Here is a 23,047-nt window from a genome sequence, read left to right as displayed (position 1 = left end):
TTTACTCGTGTTTCATCTTCTCATCCTAATGTCCTGCCACATATATATGTTTCACTCATAAGCTTAACTGACTTCTAGGGGTTTTATTTATTTATTTATTTATGGATTTTTGTGTGTTGAGGGGGAGGAGTGTTTCTTCTTGATAGTGGAGCGGGGATGGTTCATAAAGAAGCCTTTATTCATCTGCAGACCAGGCTGGATTTAGAATTTTGCCTTCTATACATTTGAAGAATACGTTCTCCTTTGAGAAGTGTATTTGTACATCTATTGCACTGATGCATTTCAGATGTTACATGTATCCATAAATGTTATTGCAGTCAAGAACCTGTATAATGTTTTTCTAAGAAGTTCCTACTTAAAAAAGAAAAAACTATTATTAAATTCATTGTAAAATGAAGAGGCAGATCACTTTGAAACATATTTTTTCAGGCAGTAAATAAACAGAAATACTTTTTAAAATTAGAATGATTAATACTGTGTGTTAATTATGTAATGCCATTTTTCCCAATGAGAATAAATACATCTCTATTAGTGTGAGTTTCTCTGATAATAATTAAATCGATTTTCTGTTAGATAACTCAGGAAGATATTAAGAAAACATATGGTGGATCTTCCGGAAGCAGAGGCTATTATTCCAGTGCTTTTGCTAGGTTAGTAGTACTGTAATACTTTTCTTTCTGGTGATGTTTTAGTGTAATCAGATGAATGGCCAAGATGTACGTGCTGAACACGTTAGCTGAAAATTAATGCTTCAAGTAGTTGTAAAAACTATCCTCAACGCTGTTTCAGATCATTAAAATAATGTGATATTCATTTTTGAAAATTCCTTTTTGATTACTGCATTGCTAAGATACATATGGCATAGCTCCTTACTGAAAAAACAAATTTTGAAGTCCATATTGTCTTCCTGTCTGATAAACTCGGATAACTATTTGTTTCTCCACCAGCTCCACAAATGCATACATGCTGATTTATAGACTGAAGGATCCAACAAGAAATGCAAGTAAGTATGTTTTGTTACCTAATAAGATTCTGTTGTGGAATAAGGAGATGTTTTACATGTGATGAGTCCTAATTTCTGTGAGGATGGTAGTAATGGTATTTTTAGGGTAAGCTAAAGTAACTTTTCATACAAGAAGTCGTCTTTTATAGTTTTTCATTACTCTTCTTAGAGTAAACCTTTATGGATCAGTAGGAGGTGATCACAAAATAAATTTTCTAATTTTTTAGTATTGGATATCATGGAAATGAAGAACAGATATACTGGGTGACAGTGAATAAACTGTAATGTAATGCTATAGTAGTGTCATGATTAATAGTGGAATAAAAAAATTACATTCTACACTTAAAAGTGAGTATGTAAGAGCTTCATGATGACAAAGTTTTACACTTTATAACCAGCCCTTATTGTTTGTGTCTCGGTTAGGAGATGAGACAATATACTGCAAGTTATACAGTCAGAAACAAATCTTGGATTTCATGGTCTTATTCTCCTCATCTCTGATTTAGTTCACCAAGGCTTACAGGGTGCCTGACCCCATAACTTAATGTTATGTCATACTGGAAAATGAAGATTCTATTTGGATTCAAAACAGAAATGTCTGGCTGGGGGCTTCATTCAAGTATTGGCTAATTTTATAGGGTCTTAGACTGTTCAAATTATTAGTGACTGTAAATGCCCAGGATTCTTCCTGTTGTAGATTTTTTTTTTTAATAATAATGCATTATTTTCTTGAAAACGTAGTATTTCTTACTTAAAATCTGAGCACACCTAAATGATGCAGTAGTAAATGGAAATTTGATAGAATATAACGTTTTTAGGGATTATCAAAGTAGAAGGAAGCATGTTAGTTTGCTGTTTTCCCCTTCTTGTTAATTCTGTTAGAAGCATAGCTGTGGAAAGGAAACCAGAAGAGCAGTGGCTAGCCCCACATGTTCTTATCAGTAGTGTGCCTGTAAGAATCAAATATTTTGTTAATATTCTAACTGGTTGAATTGAGCCAAAGATTAATTTGCTTGCAGTATCAAAGCTGTATTTGTTTTTTTTTTTTCTTAAAGGAAAAATTCAGTAGTCTGTGCCTATGAAGAAAAATTTGTCAGTTTGTAGCCTGGTTTGAAGTTAGACTGATATATAGTTTAGACTGTTCTAAGTTTTCAAAATGTATATAATTCAGTTGCCAGAACTGTAATGCCCTGAAGTGCACAAAAAAAATCCTGTTGATGAATAGTTTTTCCTAATAGCTTGAGCAGATGAGAAGCCACATAAACTTTCAAAGGCAGGTAAAAAAACCCCAAATATCTCTGCATTCCTCCTTTTTTTTATATCTATTTTCATTAAATGCTCAGGAGGTCATGTATCCCAAAGAATAGATTCAAGCTCTCATTCTTAAAATCATCCTTTGTAGGTTGAATATTTTGATAACTGGATTTACTGGATTTATTTTATTCTTAATTGGTAAACAGAAATTATATATTACTTAATAGAGGAGACTCTCACAGCTGAAACCTTTAGCATCTCAGGTTGTGCAACTCCTTTTGGGGCACACTCATTGTTTTTGAAGAGCATGCAAGTGTAGAAAAGACTTGTATACTTGAGAGAGTTTATAACACGCCAGCTTGTAATGTGTCCAGTGGAGGGAGTAAAAGAATGAAAAAAGATCTTTGAAAATAACATTTTGTTTATCTTACTCTGCTGCTGTAAATATTTTAGGAGGGACATGAATAGTTGTCTGCTTCCTTTAACTGCTTCTTTTGGGGTAAAATTTTGAATTACACCATGAGAAACTGAGGATGACCATTAGCAAGAATAAGGAAAGAAACTGGTAGCTCAAGGATAAGTAAAACAAACTAAAAAACCCTAAGTTTATACTAAATTTTATTTAAAAAAAAAAAGTCAAACCTAAAATTAATAAAAGTAGACTTGCAACTGCTTCTATATCAGTATATTATTAAAAGTGTTGTACGATACTTGGAGCAAATGTCATCTCTTTTCAACGTCATAATAAACACAAACCACATTTGTTTTTAGCAGCAATCTATTTCATCCTACCTACTTTGAGACATGTTATTATTTTCAACTTTTTTCTACTTTTTTGTTTTACTTTCCTACTATTTTCTCCATAAAGTTGAACAATGGTATTTTCTTTGAGGAAATAGGGAGGGGAAAACCTAAGTATCTCACAAAATCAATTTTGCTGGCTTCTGTGTGTTTCTGAGAATTCATGGTACAGGAGATGGTGCAGTTATAAGAATACATTATTTAGTTTTAAAGTAATAGTATCTGAAGTACATGCTTTATATAGTTTTGAAGTGGATTCACCACAAGAAGGATACTGTAAAACAAAGCCTTTTATCAATAAATGTATATAGTCGTAAGTCTTAAGAGCAACAAAAAATAATGTTTCAATATTTGAATCACTGAAACAATATTATTTGTTCTGAACAACCAGTGACAGTAAATTGTATGAAGTTTAAAAATAAACAGCAGCCATAAAGAAAGTCTTTCAGTCAAGAGCTGTCTTTGGAAATAGATTTTCTGTAAGTGCTCTAATTCCTCAAAAAGCAAATAAAGAAACTGAATCTGCTATTTCAGATTTCTTGAACATGCCAAACCTATTTTTAAATCTGAAAAATTATTTGCCCAATTCCTTGCAATAGGGGTAGCACCAGGATTGCAAGACAACTGTATTTGCAAAAGTTGATTTTTTTAAACTTGAAATTTTGCATGTTCTGTTTTTGTTTCTCTTTATGAAACAAAATCATGAAGTACACTAATCTCTATTAAGTGCAATACTTATTACGATATAGACAATATCTTGTGACTTTTATTGTCAGCTAATTCTTTCTAGAAAGGAATTAATCTTTACTGTCAAAATAGGCTCAAGTGCAGTCATCAGTCTCAGTATATTTCTTTAAAACAGCAAAGCTTCCCTTGCTGATACTAGAATATTAATTTTGTGCTAATATAATTTTCTGGCGTTGCAGATGTATAATTCGGGGGGGAATAAAATGCTGACTTCAGTTTAAATCATAAAAAAAGAGAACAGGACATGGTATAGTGGGAAATTGGAGGGGGGGGGGGGGCGGGGGGAGGCAAGAAAGGTAACTTAAATATACCCATAATTCCTAAGACGTTGCCCACAGTGGAAAAATGTATTTTTTTAAAAACTATTGTTTGGTTTTTACTGGCAGAGTTTCTTGAGGCACATGAGTATCCAGAGCATATTAAACAATTGGTACAGAAGGAGAGAGAATTGGAAGAACAAGAAAAGAGACAACGTGAAATTGAGCGCAACACTTGCAAGGTTAGAATTTCTGCTGAATAAACTAGCAATACGTTTCTAGTAAGAAGTATTTCTAGAGTAAATAGTAATTTTCTTACTACAATACAAGGACTCTTTTGTGATAAGCATATTTTTATTAATAACTCTTTAAAATTAATTGTACACCTATTGGAAGCCTGTACACAGTGGAAGCATCTGCTACAGGTATTCATTAGAGATTTTTGTTGGGTTCGTGTCTTCCATGTGAATATGAATTGGTATTAAAACCAAACCAAAGCTAGTTAATCTGACATCACTAGATTTCAGTGAAGTTAATTCTGAAGAGTATGTAATGCTGTATGTTAGGTGTTTCATACTGTTAAGTCTTTCCATATTGTGACTCTTTGCTTTGTGAAATTATGTTTCTTAAACTAATTTAAAATAATTATTTGGCAGAAAGAGTTTAATCTTTTTCCAACCATAGATTCAATAGTAACAAACAAAATATGACATCCGTGACTTACAAGCATTGACAGCTGGTCTACCTAGGAATCAAGTGATTATTAGAAGGTACTTTATGGTTGCAAAATATGTAACTGTATGTGAAAAAGGAATTCCACATTTGTTGTTCCTATATGCATTTTGTTTTGGAGTATTTGCACGCTGCCTACAGTTTGAAGATGTTCTGGTTATAGGCATTGTACCCTAGCTTGCAAAAAGATCTAGATATATCTGTATATACACTAGTGCTATCTACTGTGCCTGTGACGTTTTCTATCTGCAATTGTTTAGCGAACTGTCCTATAGCTGAAGTAACATAAAATACACCTTTAGCTTCAGATTGCCTGAATATAGGGTTGTAAATGTAAATGTACTCTAACATGAAATGTATTTGCAAATACCTTAATGATAATTTTTCTTCTTTTTGTATTTCATAGATTAAATTGTTCTGCATGCATCCTACAAAACAAATAATGATGGAGAACAAATTAGAAGTTCATAAGGACAGGACACTGAAGGAAGCTGTGGAAATAGCTTACAAGGTATGCTATACATAACGGAATTGTTAGGTGTAATTTTTTCTGCTGTTTATCTTCAGATCTTAAATTTCTAATGCTGTGGGAGTGTTTGAGGGGGTTGGGTGTGTGGTATTTTTTTCTGGTTTGTTTTTTGGGGCTTGTCTTGGGGCAGGTTTTGTGGTTTGGTTTTTTTTTTTTTTTTTTTAAGAGGTGTTCTAGCTGGGAATTATTGACATGAGTTTTCTGTTAGTAGCCATCAGATAATTTCTAATTAGAATGATACAGCCTTCTGGGACCTGTCTTCATGTGCTTGCATACACACTTTTCAAACTTCCCTCTTCTCTGCATTTTGATGCAGGCTTCTCTTTTGAGTTTTTTAAAAAGTGTATGTATTGCACGTGTGTGTGTATAATATATGTGATGTATGTCTGTGTCTTTTCTAAAATAAAATTGAAATCTGTGAATTCAGAGGATTCCTGGATGTACAGATACTGAGATATTTCTAGCTTACAAGGGAAAAACTAAATTCACAAATAAACCATTATTAAATGTTTTGGTGTTTTTGTGTGTGCATGATTTAGCTAATGGATTTAGAAGAGGCCGTTCCTTTGGATTGCTGTCGTCTTGTCAAATATGATGAGTTCCATGACTACTTGGAACGATCTTATGAAGGAGAAGAGGATACTCCAATGGGTTTATTACTTGGAGGTGTCAAATCAACATACATGTTTGACTTACTGTTGGAAACAAGACGACCTGACCAAATTTTCCAGTGCTATAAACCTGGTGGTAAGACATACAATTACATATAGACAAAGATAGACTAAAATTGTATATTGTGTGACGGCATGAAAACAAAACTTGTAAAACATAGAACTTTATTATGCTGTGTGAAAGCAGAAAAACTTGGTTGTACTAAATTTTATGAAGTTAATACTAAGAGCTATGTACTGTGCAGTGTTGCCAACTTGTTTCTAATTGAAGCAATTCTGAGGTATACTAAAATTTGCCAAACTGTGGAACATTTTTCCTTCTGGTGTTAAAATTGATCTGAAAATGAAATTCTGAAATTGGACTGCTTTTTAAATTCATTACTGTTTGTATGTATTTAATGCAACCCCTTAATCGGTATATAAGACAAGCGTATGTGTATTTCTTTGCCTGTTGAATTCTCTTTTACATGTATATATGTATTTGTTTTCTTTTTCCTCTTTCCTACAGAGGTCATGGTAAAGGTTCATGTAGTTGACCTAAAGACTGAATCTGTTGGTCCTCCAATAAGTGTACGAGCCTATTTGAATCAAACAGTTTCAGAATTTAAACAGCTAATTTCAAAGGTAATTTACAGTTGCTAAGGACTTTTATTACAGAGTTTTCATTCCTTCTGACTGTGAAAATGTGTCATAATTTAAATACCTAAAATGAGAGCCTGCATCTTTTGCAGTTCATACTGTGTGTCATGTCCAGTAGGGTTGGGTTAGTTACAGTTGTAGAGCTTGTCTATCTGCTCACTGCTGCTGAAAAACTGTCATCTGCTTGCTTCCATACAGAGTTCTACCCTGGCTTTTGCACAAGCTTAGCTGCTATCTGGCCATATTGCTTACTAGCTTACCAAATAATAGTTTTTTGGGGAAGCTGAAGATTTGGGTTCATGTTCTTTTGGGTTAGTAACTTGAGTTGCCTCGCTGAGTATCCAGTCAGCGGCAGAACTAGTGAACTGTTACATGTAACTGAACCAACATGCAAGTCCCCCATTGGCTTCACTAATTGAAATTAACATCCAAAGCTGTCCATATTTTCCCTCCAAAACCTCCTTTTCATCCCAGCAGCCACTTGTTATTAAGATGCAGATTGATTTTTATACTGTCTTAAACCATGGGATATTACTGCTTCCATTGAATTGCAAGACAAACATTTTACTTTGTCGGGTCTGTGTAAAGTATTTCGGTGGTTGGTGTACCTTCATAATATTTGTTATGAAACACGATTTCAGTAATCTGAATTCACTCAAATTAAGAGTTAAGTGAAGAGTGTGCAGAACCTGGTGCTTGAGAATATTTTTTTATTTTCAGTTGGTTCATACCCTAAAGAATAAGGCAGATTCCTTATGTTACTGGTCATTAACAAATTGCCAGTTCTCTGCAAAGCCAAGCCATTTTAATCTACTGAACTTTTGGAAAAATAACATTTGCTACATGTCAAAGGATCAAGGAAAGGAACTGGGACTGAACAGTTTTGGGAGGTTTTGCCCCATGTTATATTTGCAATTTATAAGTCAATAAACAAACCTTCTCCTTTCCCTATGAATAGTCTTTAAAAATGAAATACTTATTCCAGTATTTAAATTACATGTAATGCATATGTTACCTTACTGTCCATGTCTTATTTTAGGCTACACACCTGCCAGCTGAAACAATGCGAGTAGTATTAGAACGTTGCTACAATGACTTGCGTCTTCTGAATGTTTCCAGCAAGACACTGAAAGCTGAAGGCTTTTTTAGAAGCAACAAGGTACATGCTGGGTTTTTTTTTTAATTGTTCATTTTATATATTTGTAGACTTCACTGTTGTGTTGTAAAAGGTATGGATATCTGTATAGAATTTATAACGGATAACCATATATAAAGTACTGTGTGGGGTTTTTTAACTAGCAAATATTGTGGTGCTGATGAATACTGTAGGCTATATATGAAGCCAAATGTCCATAACAAGGTACAGCAGATTCAGAATTGGACATCTGGTTGATACTCAGAGGTTCAAATGATGGTGAGGTTAACAATCTTGTGATAAAGGTTTTTAAAAGTCAGCCCTTCTTTAGGCAACAAAGGTTGGCATGTTACTATGAAATCGGCCTAATTTGTTTTCCAAACCTTCTGAACAGCTGTGCCTCCTCTTAGTATTACAGTTCTTAAGAAACAAATGTCAAAACTAAGAGCAAGTTTTTGGTGGATTTTTGTCTTAAATTCAGTAATTTTTACTATGCAAATTTATATTGTTTTTCCAAAAAGACTTTTAGTAAATGTTTCCAATAATAGTTGTTTCATGCATTCAGAAGAAGAGTAACTTAGTACTTAAATAACATTGGTAGCGTTGCCCTTTTTACCACGGTAGTAATAGCACATCTTTTAGCACATTTTGCCCATCTGCCTCTGAAATTTAGGCTCAAGAACATGCTATCCTCGATGAAGAAATATTAGCGAAGGCTTTGGTTGATACCTGAGCAAAACAATGGCATTGATTTGTTACTCAGTTACTTCAAGCCGTTTCACGTTCACATTGCCACTACAACAGAGTGGTCTTTGACAAAGGAAAAAGGGAAATTTGTTCCCTTGTGTTCTAATTGCCTACCAGTGTAGACATTTAAAAGATTTCTCCTTATGATGCTATACTAGAAAATAAAGACTACCAACTGTAGTTGTGGGGCTCATTGCTACCATAACTAGTGTTAGTGTACAGATGAAGGGTGCAGTGAAGTGATGTATAAATGTGCTTCTGAACATAGAAGAGCTTACTGCTGTTGGTCAGTCTGGTTATAGTTCACTCCAATCTTAACATGATTATGGAAATAAGGAAACAGGAAATCGTTATTAAACTAGAGACTTTTTCTAAACATGTATTAATTTTTTTATAAAAGGTGATGTTTCTTAGTGACATAATTTCTAATGCATGCTCAATCCTATTTGCTTGCTATTGTTGCTTTTTATTTTATTTAAAAATAACACTACATGATGAAACACTGTTATTTTATATTCAGGTATTTATTGAAAGCTCAGAGTCCTTAGATCGTCATGTGGCATATACAGATTCTCATTTATGGAAACTTTTGGATCGTCATGCAAATACAATCAGACTGTATGTTTCATTACCAGAGCAATCGCCTGGATCTCAGTTTAGACGAGCAGTTTATCAGAAGTCTAGTGGAGATTCGACCAACTTGGATGAAGCCTGTGAAAGAGTAAAAGGACCTGTAGGTAATATGAAATCTGTAGAGGCAATTCTGGAAGAAAGCACCGAAAAACTTAAAAGCTTGTCTCTGCAGCAGCAGCAGCAGGAGGGGGATAATGGAGACAGCAGCAAGAGCACAGAAGCCAGTGATTTTGAAAACATTGAATCTCCTTTAAATGAAATAGACTCTTCAGCATCAGCAGAAAACAGAGAACTTGAAAACCAAATTCAGGTTTCTGATCCAGAAAATCTCCAGTCCGAGGAACGGTCAGATTCAGATGTAAATAATGACAGGAGTACAAGTTCAGTGGACAGCGATATCCTCAGCTCCAGTCATAGCAGTGATACTTTATGCAACGTGGACAATGCCCCACTTCCCTTGGCCAATGGACTTGATTCTCATAGTATCACAAGTAGTAGGCGATCAAAAGCAAATCAGGGGAAGAAAGAAACCTGGGACACAGCAGAAGAAGATTCTGGAACAGATAGTGAATATGATGAAAGTGGCAAGAGCAGAGGAGAAGCACAATATATGTACTTTAAGTCAGAACCCTACACTACCGATGAAGGCTCGGGAGAAGGGCAAAAATGTATGTATTCTTTTAAGTGCCTTCAAATAATCCAGCTTTTATTACTATTTAATTCATATGCTGTGTTAAAGTCAAATGACGGTATTGAAAAACTTCATTACATGTCAAATTAAAATTAATGAAAGTGCAAAGATGGGACATGGTGTAATGTTGAGCAAAAACCTAGCCTAATCTTGATCTTTTAATAAGTGATTACATACTTCAACAGTGTCTTGCTTTTTGTTTGTAAGAAAATGAAAAGCTACCTCTATGTTACATCAGTTTCCTTACACTGAAAGTGTTTTCTGGAGAGCAAGTGGAGTCGTCTTCCAGTGAAAGGACAATAGTTGCATCTGCTGCTGATGATTCACCTGTTTCAGAATGCAGTTATTTGCAGTAATTTTGTTAACATTTAGATGAACAAACCTGGAAACTCCCAGTCACTTGACTGTGAAGAAAATTGAAATATGCTTCGTACTGATCGTTTAATTAAGTAGACTGTTACTTTTCATTGACTGAAATACAGTTGGTATAAGGAAGTGTATGGCTGACATGAAAATGTCCAAACAGGTTCAGTGTAAGAGCCCAAGTTGTATATTAATTGTCATAGAGATAAACAATTTTAAAACAATGCTCAGTACTTGCATATGTTTTATAACTAATAGAAGAATAATTAAAGAATAGCGGGATATAAGATACATATTTTGAAAGGCAAAAGTTTTCCTGTCACTCCAGAAATCCTGTTGTAACAATAATAAGTAAAATCTTTTTGCCGATTTCTTTTTTTCTCTTTTGTCAACAACCATTTTCCTTTTTAAAACTACAGAGAAATTTAAACCTACTAAAGTTTTAATAAAATTAGTCCTTTAGCCTGGAAGAATCTTTCTTTGGGGCTAATCTTGAATTGCTTTAATTTTTCCTTTTTTTTTTTTTGTTTTTTTTTTTTTTTTTTTTTTTTTTTTGTTGAACTAGTGGAATGCAGGAATATTTTACAATAGTTTTGCCGCTTTCATAGTACACCGTATAAATGATTATTCTGAGGGGAAGGCTTTTATGTATTTTTAGTATGACAACATGAATGGATTTATAATTGAGATAATTTATTTGTTCAGTTAAATATTCTGAATAGCAATTTTTTTGTTCTAATGAGTCACGACACAATATAATCATACCATAGTTTGTGGTGGAGCCCAAATTGCATATATTAAGAAACACAATTTCTGAAGATAAACTATTCATTTCTCAGAATTTCATATTAATGCAGTGGCTTTTCCTTAATTACAAAATTATTCCATTAAAAAGTTCCTTAACCTAGACTTGAGCTTGCCTTGTGATATCCTGTGACCTTCTAGAACAGAGTGTTAACCAAAGTTTTTAATCCTGGAGGCCAGGAGGGGGGAAGAAAAAAGTCTGGGTGGCATGTGCTTGGCCAGCCCCAACTCAAAACACTTCTGTCTCTCCCTTGAGGCATGGGAAACCTCTAGGGGATTATCTGGAAGCGTTCCATCTGATTCTCTCTGTTTACTCTTTTATTGAATGGAGACGATACTACTTTGCTCCACTTCTTCACTGATTGCAAAATAGGGCAGTTTGGAATTGCTATGTCTTCAGGAGTATTTGCCCATAAACACTTAAAATACAGCAAAGCTCTTAAAGGTTACAGTAACACCCTCAGATAAAATGCAAATGTGGCCATTAACTATAATTCTGACCCTCTTTTTTTCCAGTACTGTTCTGCTACAAATGATAACTGTGAATATATGGAAATAATACACTAGTGCGCTGCTTTTTTTGGTAGCGTGGTGTTTCATGCCATTTTTATCTTTTTTTTTTGCTTAGGGCTGATGGTGCATGTTGATAAAAGAATTACACTGTCTGCCTTCAAGCAACATTTGGAGCCTTTTGTTGGAGTTCCATCTTCTCACTTCAAAGTCTTTAGAGTCTATGCCAGCAATCAAGAGTTTGAGAGTGTTCGGCTGAATGAGACACTTTCGTCATTTTCTGATGACAATAAGGTTATTCAGAAGTTATTTTGAATCCTTAAAGATTATATTTGTACAATGTCGACAAACTTAAGAACACAATTTACAACTTTTTGTTAACTTGCTAGGTGAAATCATTACATTGGTCTTAGTATTGTGTTGCAAAATGTAATTTTTTCTTTTATACCAGTTCTAACAGATACTCCTTTTGCCTTCTAGATAACTATTAGACTTGGAAGAGCCCTTAAGAAGGGTGAATACAGAGTCAAAGTCTATCAGCTTTTGGTAAATGAGCCAGAGGTAAGGTGTTGAATATCTCAAGATTGATTCATGAAAATATTTGTATGTCCCTTGACCAAGGCTTTTCTCTGAAATCTTGAAAAAAAGAAAGTGTCTTTTCTCTGTATTTTCCTGCAAGTTTTCCTGGATTTAGAAAGGGAACTTGAGATTATTTCTGTTTATGCAGTTCCAAGTGTACAATTGGAATGCGATCTACCCTATCTCTCTTAAGTGTCTCTGTTCCTGCAGTGTAAATGGAGGACAAATGAAAATAATTCTTTCTTTGTTTTCGTTAACTGTATGAAAGTCATGTAGAATTCTTTCCAAATAAGAAACTGGTTTTGCTCATGGTAGTGGTTTTCGGTAATATTGTACTGATAGAATTTGTCTCATTCATGCGCTGAAGACAGTGCTTATCAGAATGGTTAGCTGGAGAGCTGCAGAGAGGACTATTCAAGAGAAGCCTGAACCAGAAATGCCTCTCTGGCAATGACGTGGGTCACTTCCTTGTTATGTCTTTGGGACATGAAAAGTATAAAACTGATTTCCCTATATAGATTGCAGTCTCCAAAAGTTGACTTTGTATGCACCTTAATTTCTGATTTTATTTTTTGGACCTAACTGCAGAATGCATACTAACAATGGATAAGCATAAGAGACTGGAGATGAACTAATAAATCAGGGAATAAGAAATTTAAAAGTAACTTCCAGTCAGAGTTCTGGTCTGTCTGACCAATGAAAGCCAAGAAGGTGGCATTTTTATTATCATATGGCTTACTTAATTTAAAAGCTCCTTTCAGATTGTTTGAATGATACAATGGTAGCAATTAGTAATACAGACACAAGATGCTATTTCTGCAGTGGCATGCATTCAAGAGTGTTTGAATGACCTGTCAAAGGGCTGCTGCTACAGAAGTTAAACTTGATCTTAATCAATTCATTGCCTACCTTGTTTCTAATAGTGATTTTGCTAGGTGGATGGTACTGGTCACAAAACACGAACAGGAGGCAAATCTACTTTATTCTGTTCAAAAAAATTGTCTTTAATCACTTTCTATTTATGTTCACAGCCATGCAAGTTTCTTCTAGATGCAGTTTTTGCTAAAGGAATGACTGTCCGACAGTCAAAAGAGGAGCTGCTTCCTCAGCTTCGAGAACAATGTGGCCTAGACTTGACAATTGACAGGTAAAAAGACTGCAATCCATTGAAGTTACCTGACTAAATATTAATTTAAAATGTTGGGGTTTTTTTTCCCTCTTGTGGAGAAAGGAAGTTATGAAAGGAGCAGAAATAAGTTACAGTGGTCTGTGAATCAGGTTGTGAATACAAACATTGATTTAGCAATTCCTGGCTTTCATCTCGTGTAGAATGATGTAGGGAATAATATTTACAGATAATTGCTTGTGTGCAACATGTCTACAGGTTTGGATCTGAGAAGTTTTATTCTCTAAGGATGATTTTCTTCAGAAAGGAGAGCATCAAGTAAATCAGTTCACAAAATGCCACATTCTCTGTAGATGCTTGCTGAGCACAGATCACTGCAGCAAACTGCCTCGAGCATTATCGTAGGGTGTGCTTACAGCACTGATCCAGCACTGTCTTCCCATTACCCATAATCCGTTACCTCATCAAGGCTGAGCTCGCTTTGGGGCCTTGATTCCACATACTCTCTACTGTCAGTTACAAGTGATGTGGTATTTACTGTAGAATAGCTGACACACTGTATTCACTGGAATTTAGAAAAACCTGTAAGATGTGGTAAGCAAGCTGATGGGGCCTCAACACATGCTGAAAATGAGGCTGGAGCAAAACATTGGAAGACAAGCGTTTGCCCTTTCCTGTTGAGGAGTAGAAACCTAGATCTGGACCAGGTTTTTCTCCTTTCCTCACCATGACTGGGCCAAAGGATTTTGGACTGGGTTGTGTTCTCTAGTGCCCTGTAATTATGGGGCACATCACAAAATTTGCCTGCTTCTGTGTGTGGAGAGACCATTAAAATTAAAGTTTTGTACTAGTGTTTAATCTCATTTTAGTTTATACCTTTTATTTATCTCTGTATCTAAATCAAAGCTTATTCTTTTTTTTACACTGTGACTGGAATGATGCAGTAAAACAAAACGTATAAATCGGAGACCAGTCCTTTTCTAATCCTTCACCTTTCCTCTTCTACCCCACTTCCCCCTCCAAAAAGAAAGAAAAAAAAAAAATAGGGGCAGCAAATTTGTTGGAATGTTCTGTTTTGTTATCCTAAATAGGAAACTGTTTTCTTCCTCTAAATCCCTACACATCTCCTGCACTGAACAAGTGCAACACAGGCTTATTTTCCTTGTGTTCATGAATGATGCAGCACTAAGAGCCAGTTGTGATACCTTGCTGTCAGAACTATTTCAGAATGTTAAACTCGTTCTTGATAAACCTAACTGAACCCCGCATCAATGAGCTGTATTTCAGTTTTGACAGAAAATATTCTGTTTTGATCTCTGGCAGTGGTAAGTGTTTGAGCAGATAGAAACTCAGCATTTTCTTCATTATGTATTTACAGGTTTCGCCTACGAAAGAAAACCTGGAAGAACCCAGGCACTGTGTTTTTGGATTATCATATCTATGAAGAAGATATCAATATTTCAAGCAATTGGGAGGTCTTCTTAGAAATACTTGATGGTAATAATGATATAGTGTCAAGAGAAAGTAAAGATCATGTTAGTCTTTTTTTTCTTTAGAGCACATTGGAAAACATACTTTCCCTTTTTTCCCTTTTTTAAAGACCATTAATGACATTTTAATAGCATTTTATTATAAAAAATAATAGAAGCAAACAGAATTAATAAAAATTTTGCATGAAGGTGGGAGGCATTGTGCAGATTTCCTGTGGTTGCGATGTGCTAAAGGTTTAATAGCAGTACTGTTTGTTTAGGTTTATTGGAAACTTTTGGACATACTGTTGTACTGTAGGCAGGTTGTTTGCGTGTGTATGTTTTCATTGTAGTAAGAATGCCTATATGTTATGCTTTTATTTGTATTTAATTTTTGGACTGGTATTGGTGATGCTTGTAGTTAGCTGAAGTATATGTGTGTGTGTATGTATATACATAATACATCTATGATTTTTTTTTAAAGTCAGCACAGCTATTCAGTCATTTAGTAGTTTTCAGACAGGAGTGAAAAATACTCATCTTTTGTCAGGAAATGCTAAATTTTTAAACGGACCGTTGTTCATCAAAACAACTTTGGAATCAAATGTTAGAAAGTAGATTGTTTCTTAAATTCTGCTTAAATATCATTAACAATATGGCATTGCTTAAGCTGTCCTTTGCATACACACTTAAAATTTTGATTCTGAATGCAAAAGCATTCTGCATAACTTAAGGGGGGAAAAGTAGGCTATGCTGTTTTTCCTCTAGATCAACAGATACTGCTGTCAGCGGACAGATGAAGAATGTGAATTCCACTCACTCAGGAACTTTCTTCACAAGCATACCTGGCTTAAGAAGCCTCATTTAGCTGTTACTTGAGTATTTTGGTATCGATCGGTTGGTATTTTTAACAAAATTGTGCCAGTGCAAGTACCAAAATTTGAGATGAACGTGGGAGGTTCAGGGGACCTGCAGGACTCTATAGACATATGTATCAGCTCACGCTTCAGTTAAAACTTCAGTTTTAATTATTTTTGGATTAATTGCTGTACTATTTCTATAGTGAGTAGGTCTTGGAGGTACTACTTTTTAGACCACTACAGCCTACCTAGTTCAGAGCCACACCATATTATATGTAAGACCACAGGGCTTCCAAGTATTCTGTAACACTTTGTATAAGCTGTCTAGCCCTGCCCAAAAGGTGCTACTTTACTCCACTTGTAGAAGATGCAGCATATTCTGTGAAAATTAAGTTGTATGTACTCACTGCTACAACAGAGGTTGTTGGAAGAGCATAACCTGACTTCTTTAAGTGAGGGTTTCTAAGGCCTTCCACCGTTGCTTTCACTTTGTTCTTCAGCTAAACACTGAAGACATTAGGCAGGTAAATAATGAAACTTAGAATAATTTACAGTTAAGTTTCTTAGCATAGCAGCTTTACATCACACAGTTGCAGACATATAAATTAGTTATTCTCTGGGTCTGAAGAAAACTTACGTAATTGCTGCAGACTTGAAATAAATGCCAAGAAGCACTAGGTGACTGTATCTTCATTTCAGATGACAGGTCAGTGCTGAAAGGCAGCACAAATGTAGTTGTAGGCAAGATGGTAGAAGGTGTTTAGGGACAAGCTTAACCAGTGGTGGTAGCTTCATGCAAAACAAGCATGTAATGATAGACATAAATGATTTAAGCCACAAGTTCTGCATGCTAAATTACAAAATCATAGACTGATTTACAATAAACATAAAATCAGCCCGTTGTTATCGCTTCTGCGTATCTGACTAACATTAACAGTATTATGCAGTCAACCAGAGAAAGCTGTTAGCTGCAACTGATAAAAAAAGGCTGGAGGCACATGCTAAAACTCTTCAAGGTGGTAAGTGTAAAGCAGGCTTCCATAACAAGTGTATAGTTAGTGTGTGAAATACAGAATTCAAACATGGAAAGCTTATTTTGGTAAAGAAAATGATGCACATGAATAAATACCAGACTGCTGAGGAAGGTCTCATGCAAATGCTAGGTCTGGAGGTCAGCCTCTGGCTAGGTGGATAGATACTGTATGTATAACCAAGCTGGGTGTGATGGAAAAACATGCCCTTAAGAGGAATAAATGGCATGGCTTCTAAGAGGTGCCACCTATGAAAAACTCCTTGAAAGGAGTTGATAACAAAGAAAAGTTCAACTGAATCCTAGTCTGCCCGTCTGCCCCCCCCCCCCCCCCTTCTTTCTCCCCCCCCCCCTTTTCCCTTTTTTTTTTGTAGACTACTTGCAGCACTTGTACTGGGTTACTTTGTGTGTATATGTAGTGTACTATTCCAGATTTGCATATGCCTATGCTATGGAAGACCCCTAATTTTTAAATAGGATATTTTGTGATGTTAATGTAATAAATTTCTCTCTCTTTCCTAGGAATAGAAAAGATGAAATCCATGTCACAACTTGCTGTTTTATCAAGACGATGGAGGCCATCAGAGATGAAACTAGATTCTTTCCAGGAAGTAGTGCTAGAAAGCAGCAGTGTTGAAGAATTAAAAGAGAAGGTAAAATGTGTAGCATGATGAAAGTTGCTTGTGGTTTCTAAGACCCTTATTGTTATCCTCTGTTGGGAAGCACAGAGATGTCGTAGCTACAAAAATTTTGTTGCATATTGATTCTCCCCCTTCCCCCCCATCCCCCCGAACTGAGAACCTGTCCCATCCTATTACTGAAGCCATATGAATTATCAGCTTTAGTTCTTACAGTTTCATATAATGGTCTGGTATCAAAATATTCAGGTGAATGCAAAAAAAAAAAAAAAGTCAAATCTTGAAGTTCAAGCAGCATAATACTATCTGTGTCCCTTATCCTTGAAAAAATGCATGTGAAAGAAAAGCTAAACTATTGTCACTTTGTTTTTTTCAATCCAGTATTTTGGTATTCCAAAATACCAAACATTTCAGTCCTGTCATTCTTGAATTTGAGAGCTGTTGCTCAGGGATGGTGTAACTGTACCAAGTAGATTGGTGTAACTCTACCAAGTAGATTGAACTGTATTTTGGTTGGAAAGAAATATGGTTTTGATATGGGTGGGGTTTTTTTCTTAAGGCCAGAACCCTCTAACAGGTAAGCAGATGTGTGCCAACCCAGGAGAAATCTAGAGTAGAAGTGTGTCCCGTACTGAGACTATATTATTAATTTAGTATATCAGAGGGTTCTGCTCTTAATAGAAATGTTTATTTATATGTGGCAATACCCAGATGTAGGAAGGCCACCTTGGGTGTTGAGGCCAGCAAAAGCCCTAATATGGGTGAAGTCTGCCAAAGTCTTACCTTATTAAAACACTCAGCATTTATAAGTTAGGGGTTAGTTCATAGGCTGGAAAGAGCAATGTTGTTCAGCTGCCATAGAATGCAACAGCCTTGGATTTGTGTATGTACACAGACTGAGCTATGGATGTGTTTCTTGTATTCTTCAGGTGGAAATGAAGTTAAGACTACAGGTTCTTGCATGCAGTCTTCAAGATTTCCTCTTCAGTTGTACCTGAAGAAAAAGTTGGCTCTTCTTTTCTTGTCGTAACAGTTGATGTGCAGGGAGCAATTTTAGCAGCATTCTTTCCGAGAGACCTTAATCTTTTTAGTCCCACCCGCAATAAGAGAAGTTTGAATTTGACACATCTGTAGTAACAGATGTGTACAGCCAGCTCTTCTTTCAGATAAATTTTATTAGCAGTGTATAGTGCTAATACATGTCAGAATTTATCTGGCTTTTGTCAGTATTGTTTGTTTATCCTAGTTTCCTAAGGAAATGAGAGTTAAAAAATTACACTGGCTGTTAGTCTTTTCTCACCATCAGTTTTAATTTGAACATGTCTGTTTTAACAGCAGATTTGAAGGAGGCAAGAATCTTAGTGGAAATCTCTTACAAGTTCTGGGAAAATAAGCAGCCAGAGAGAAATGCGAATCTGTTAGTGTCTGCATTGCCATGGAGATGAGACTGCAGTGCGCACTTGACTTAAGGGCAAGGCAGCGATGAGCCTGTGTGCACCATGAGGTGCTCAGCAGAGGCTGGGCTGTGCCAAGATCATGCCAGTCACGGCCGGGTGACCCTGATGGGTGCTGGGGCTGGGCAGCAGGGGACAGGGGATGGATAATGCACTCTGCACACTGAGGAAGTGCACGGCAGGGGCAGTTCCAATGGGGAAGAGCAACCACTGGTGCTTGTTGGGGAATTGTGGGGTCGTTGCAGAAGGAAGTGCAGAGGTATGGAGACGGGTTTGTTGCGCGTATTTTACGGCTTTGCCTGCTCCTGGGTTGGCTTGATGTTAATAGGTTTTGTTTCATACAGGGAAACTGCTGAGGGCTAGCTGATGGACGTCAAGGTTTAACATGCGGCACTTGGTCTCTTTGTATTTTGGAACTTGGATGTTGCTAATAGTTTCTACTTTTTTCTGTTACCACTTCAGTGTTAAGTGTGATGAAATACTATCACAGCAAGTGTCACTTGTGACACACTAGTAACTTCAGAAATGTAAAAAATTTGTACCTTGTCACTGTAATTTTGTACTAAAACTTGGGATCATTTGAGGACTTACAAGTATTTTAATTGACTTCTACATTTGGCAGGTCTGTTGACTTTATGTAGGCACTGCATAATGTTGTGGAATAGTATTAAATAATATTAAATCCACAATTTTCTTCACTTCACAGCTGTGTGAAATAAGTGGAATACCCTTAGAAAACATAGAATTTGCAAAGGTAAGTAAGATTTTTGCCTATTTTCACCTTTTAGTAGCATGGATGAGTGATTGAGTTCTATTTTATTCACTAAGTAATTGCTGCTTCTCAGGGTAGAGGAACGTTTCCATGCGACATTTCGATACTAGAGATTCACCAAGACTTGGACTGGAATCCTAAAGTATCTACATTGAATGTCTGGCCTCTGTACATTTGTGATGATGGTGCAGTAATATTTTATAGGTACGTATTTTATTACAGCATAATAAACTATGTGAAAAATCTGTGTATGGGGGGTGATGTAATCAACAGAAGCATAAAAATGTGCTTCTGTTGTCTTAAAGGAAAGAGGATTTAAAATATTGAGCTGAAACATTTGTGTTCCTGCACTTCCTAAAAACCTGAATATTAATTGTGTTTATTGTTTAGGAAAACAAACACTGCATGCTTTTACTCAATCCTCCCTCCCAAACCATTGAAAATACTGCTGAATGCAAGCTATTTGCTATGCTTGAGCATATATCTGGATTTAAGCTCTTAAAATAGAACCATAGCCTTTGTGGAGTCTGTGAGAGTCTTGCCATAGGTTTTGGAGAGCAAGGATTTTGTTTTCTGAGTTTATTTCTTTGATCAATTAGTATGGCTTCTTTGGGAAAAACGATGTTAGGATAAAAATTTTGTTAACATGAAAAATGTTCATCAGCTGGCAGCAGTAGTCCAAAGGCATTCTTTGACAGCCAAGAGCTTGAATATTGTCATTTCTGCTAAACTTGGCGGATGGGGCAACCTCATGAACACATTGCTCCTACAGTGTTTTCCATACAGCCGGTTGATAATGTGCTGGCCTTGAAGAAAATGTTTTGGGAGAGCAGCTGGTAGTTTCTGGTAGGGACTGCCTGACATGCTGCATCCAACTGTTGGTGCTGTGACCGAATAAAGAGTAGAGTCGTAGTTGTCCCTAAAGAATAGGAGTTACGAGGTAGATGGAGGAGTACAGGCTTGTTTCTTGCTGCTTTCCCCTGAGTTTACTGTCAGTTAGAATACTGAATGTGTCAGAAAAGCAGGTTTAGCCAGGTAGTTAGTTTCTGGAGAAGAAGAAAATAATCCCTAAGGAGTATTATGCCGAGTTGTGTTTTTTACTAAGTTGCTCCAAGTGAAAACATTGCAGAAATCTAATTATGCTTACTAATCTGATTTAATCTTAATTTAAGACAGTAATCTTAATTTATTATTAATCTTAATTTAACATATATGATACATTTTAGGGATAAAACTGAAGAATTAATGGAATTAACAGATGAGCAGAGAAATGAACTGATGAAAAAAGAAAGCAGCAGACTCCAGAAAACTGGACATCGGGTAACCTACTCTCCTCGTAAAGAAAAAGCACTAAAAATTTATCTGGATGGAGCGCCAAATAAAGATTTGACTCAAGACTGATACTCACTATAGCATTTTCCCTGGGGAATTTTTTTGTTTAAAATGAAAAGGTTCACTACTACTGTGTAGTGCCATTACGGCAGGACACTCATTAGGTGTAAAGCGCTGACACCAGCACTGGTTGGGCTGTGTTACCAACCAGAAGCGCAGTGCCCCGTTGGGTCACTGTTTGACTTGGAATCATGTTGTGCACTATAGTCAAATGTACTGTAAAGCTAAAAGGGATGTGCAAATAAAAGATTAGAACTAAAAAGTGGGCGGGGAGGGGAAATGAGTGGAAATTTTTGAGGACAGTGTGCACATAGTAGCTAGTGAAACTAGCCTCAAACAGGATACTCATAGCTTAATAATAAAAGCTGTGCAAAGGCCATGAAAGAATCCTTTTTTTTTCTGTTTGTTTCACTGATACACGCATTACCTCATCAGAGAGTCTGAAGTAAATGTTAACACATTGGTTCTAGAAAAAGCAGCAGAAAAGGGTCGAAGATGAAATGGAAGTGCTGCAAGTCTAAGGTTTTAGAATATTCTTCCATAAAACAGGTAGTCTGAGAGGTGTCTGCAGAAAGCTGCCAGCAGGTGTTGGTTCGTTTTGCAGAAGTGCTGTTGTAAGGTAAACTGGTTTTTAATAGGTTACGGAAGCCGATGAGCAGCTCTATTATATCGCATTCAACGTGTAAATAAAATTTGCCCTATCCATTTAACAACTGCAGTTCAGCTATTTACCATGGTATTTCTTTTCACATATCAACATTCATTGTGTACATTTGGAAGTATAGTTGCCTATTTAAATTTGTATTCATTTTATGTTTGACAACGCTGGGTACTTTAGGGTTGTATTTCCCTTTGTTAATGAAGTTTTTGTTTTGTTCAGCTACTTTTTGTACATTTTGGTTTTGAGACTATTACAAGTTTGCATCTTCTCCACTCACTGAAAGTCATTTTATTTTTCCCAGAGTTGATTCTGTAGCTGTATGTAGTCAAATACTGGGGCAACCTCTAACACCTCAACATACAAACTTGGTAGTTCAGGTTGTGGTGCGAAGACTGATGCAGTCAACATGATTTCATTGCAAAGCCTAGGAACAGCAGTTTTTTGCTTTGGTCCATAAAGATCAATAAAGAACAATTCTCCGTAGTTTTTGGAAAACCACCTAATTTATAACAATCAAAAGATTTTGGTAAACTTTTTTCATGCCAGATGCTGTTTACAAACAATGAACATGCCAATAAAACATTTGTTCATTCTGTTGCGTTATTTTAATCATTAAATGCTGTGGGGTTTATTTGAAAAATTACGGAATTATTTCATGGAAATAGACTTTTCCAAGGCAATGTCAGAATTGTAAGGCTGTGTGTGTATATGTGTGTACCTGTGCACACACCCCCACACCTGTACACGGTATTGCAGGGGGTGTTTTGTAGCCTCTTCTGCTGCCCCTCTTTACTTATATTCACACCAAATTTTTCTTCAACTCTTAAGTTTCCTTTTCCACAATTGAGTTCCTCACCAGTGAAACTTCTAAGCTCCAGATAACGATTGGTAGCTAAGTTCTCTTCCAGAAAAGAAAAAGGATTTTGAATAACTGAACGTTGAGTTCTTCCTTGCATGCTGACCCACAGCAACCTAAAAATCCTGAGGAATCTGGCAGCTTGAACGAGGCACTGTGCAGAGGAATTCCCTTGTTCTTCCTCTTCTGTTTGTCCTGTGCCACCAGCAGAAGGAAAGGAAGCATAGAGCAGGTACCATCCAGTCAGTAGGTAGAGTTCCTCATTAAACTACCGTTTACATATGTATATATAGACTGCTGATGGATCCTTGGAAGTTTTGGAAGAGAGAAAAAAAACCTATCAAATGGGTCATGAATTTTGTTCAAACACAGAGATTTAGAGAGACAAAAAATCTAGAGATGGAATAAAGTAGGGTTAAGAAGAAAAATCCAAAAACTGCTGGCTTAGTCTGTAGCCCTATTTGGGAAACTTCTGCTGAGAACTTCTTTGAAGAAGTTAATTTTAAATGTCTAAGTCTTGACAGGAATCTGGATGGAGGACTGAGGGGCATCCTTACAATGATTTCCTGGGCAGTGGTGGGTGCACTTCCTTCTGTGTAGTGTACTGGAATATATTCTGGGTGGTTCTGGGAGATGTTTTTTGGCATCTGCTTTACATTCTGATCATTTTAAACATTTTGAGTTTGGCCATGGG

General features: G+C 36.1%; 1 protein-coding gene across 1 annotated transcript in view; it reads left to right on the top strand.

The window, feature by feature from the left end:
- USP47 (ubiquitin specific peptidase 47) overlaps positions 1-22,188 on the top strand; it is a 42,828-nt gene extending 20,640 nt beyond the window's left edge. The window contains exons 14-29 of the mRNA XM_010288223.1: positions 574-650; positions 948-1,003; positions 4,192-4,304; positions 5,201-5,305; positions 5,863-6,070; positions 6,503-6,618; positions 7,673-7,792; positions 9,036-9,816; positions 11,635-11,810; positions 11,997-12,077; positions 13,127-13,242; positions 14,600-14,718; positions 17,103-17,233; positions 19,379-19,426; positions 19,518-19,648; positions 20,671-22,188. Coding sequence (XP_010286525.1) covers positions 574-650; positions 948-1,003; positions 4,192-4,304; positions 5,201-5,305; positions 5,863-6,070; positions 6,503-6,618; positions 7,673-7,792; positions 9,036-9,816; positions 11,635-11,810; positions 11,997-12,077; positions 13,127-13,242; positions 14,600-14,718; positions 17,103-17,233; positions 19,379-19,426; positions 19,518-19,648; positions 20,671-20,845 — 2,553 coding nt within the window. The 3' untranslated portion in view covers positions 20,846-22,188. The remainder of the gene's footprint in view (positions 1-573; positions 651-947; positions 1,004-4,191; positions 4,305-5,200; positions 5,306-5,862; positions 6,071-6,502; positions 6,619-7,672; positions 7,793-9,035; positions 9,817-11,634; positions 11,811-11,996; positions 12,078-13,126; positions 13,243-14,599; positions 14,719-17,102; positions 17,234-19,378; positions 19,427-19,517; positions 19,649-20,670) is intronic.
- Positions 22,189-23,047: the final 859 nt, after the last annotated feature.

Source organism: Phaethon lepturus, unplaced genomic scaffold (genome assembly GCF_000687285.1).
Source record: "Phaethon lepturus isolate BGI_N335 unplaced genomic scaffold, ASM68728v1 scaffold17990, whole genome shotgun sequence".
Classification (NCBI taxonomy): domain Eukaryota; kingdom Metazoa; phylum Chordata; class Aves; order Phaethontiformes; family Phaethontidae; genus Phaethon; species Phaethon lepturus.
The sequence above is the reverse complement of the archived record's forward strand: the minus strand, read 5'-3'. Positions and strand labels throughout refer to the sequence as shown.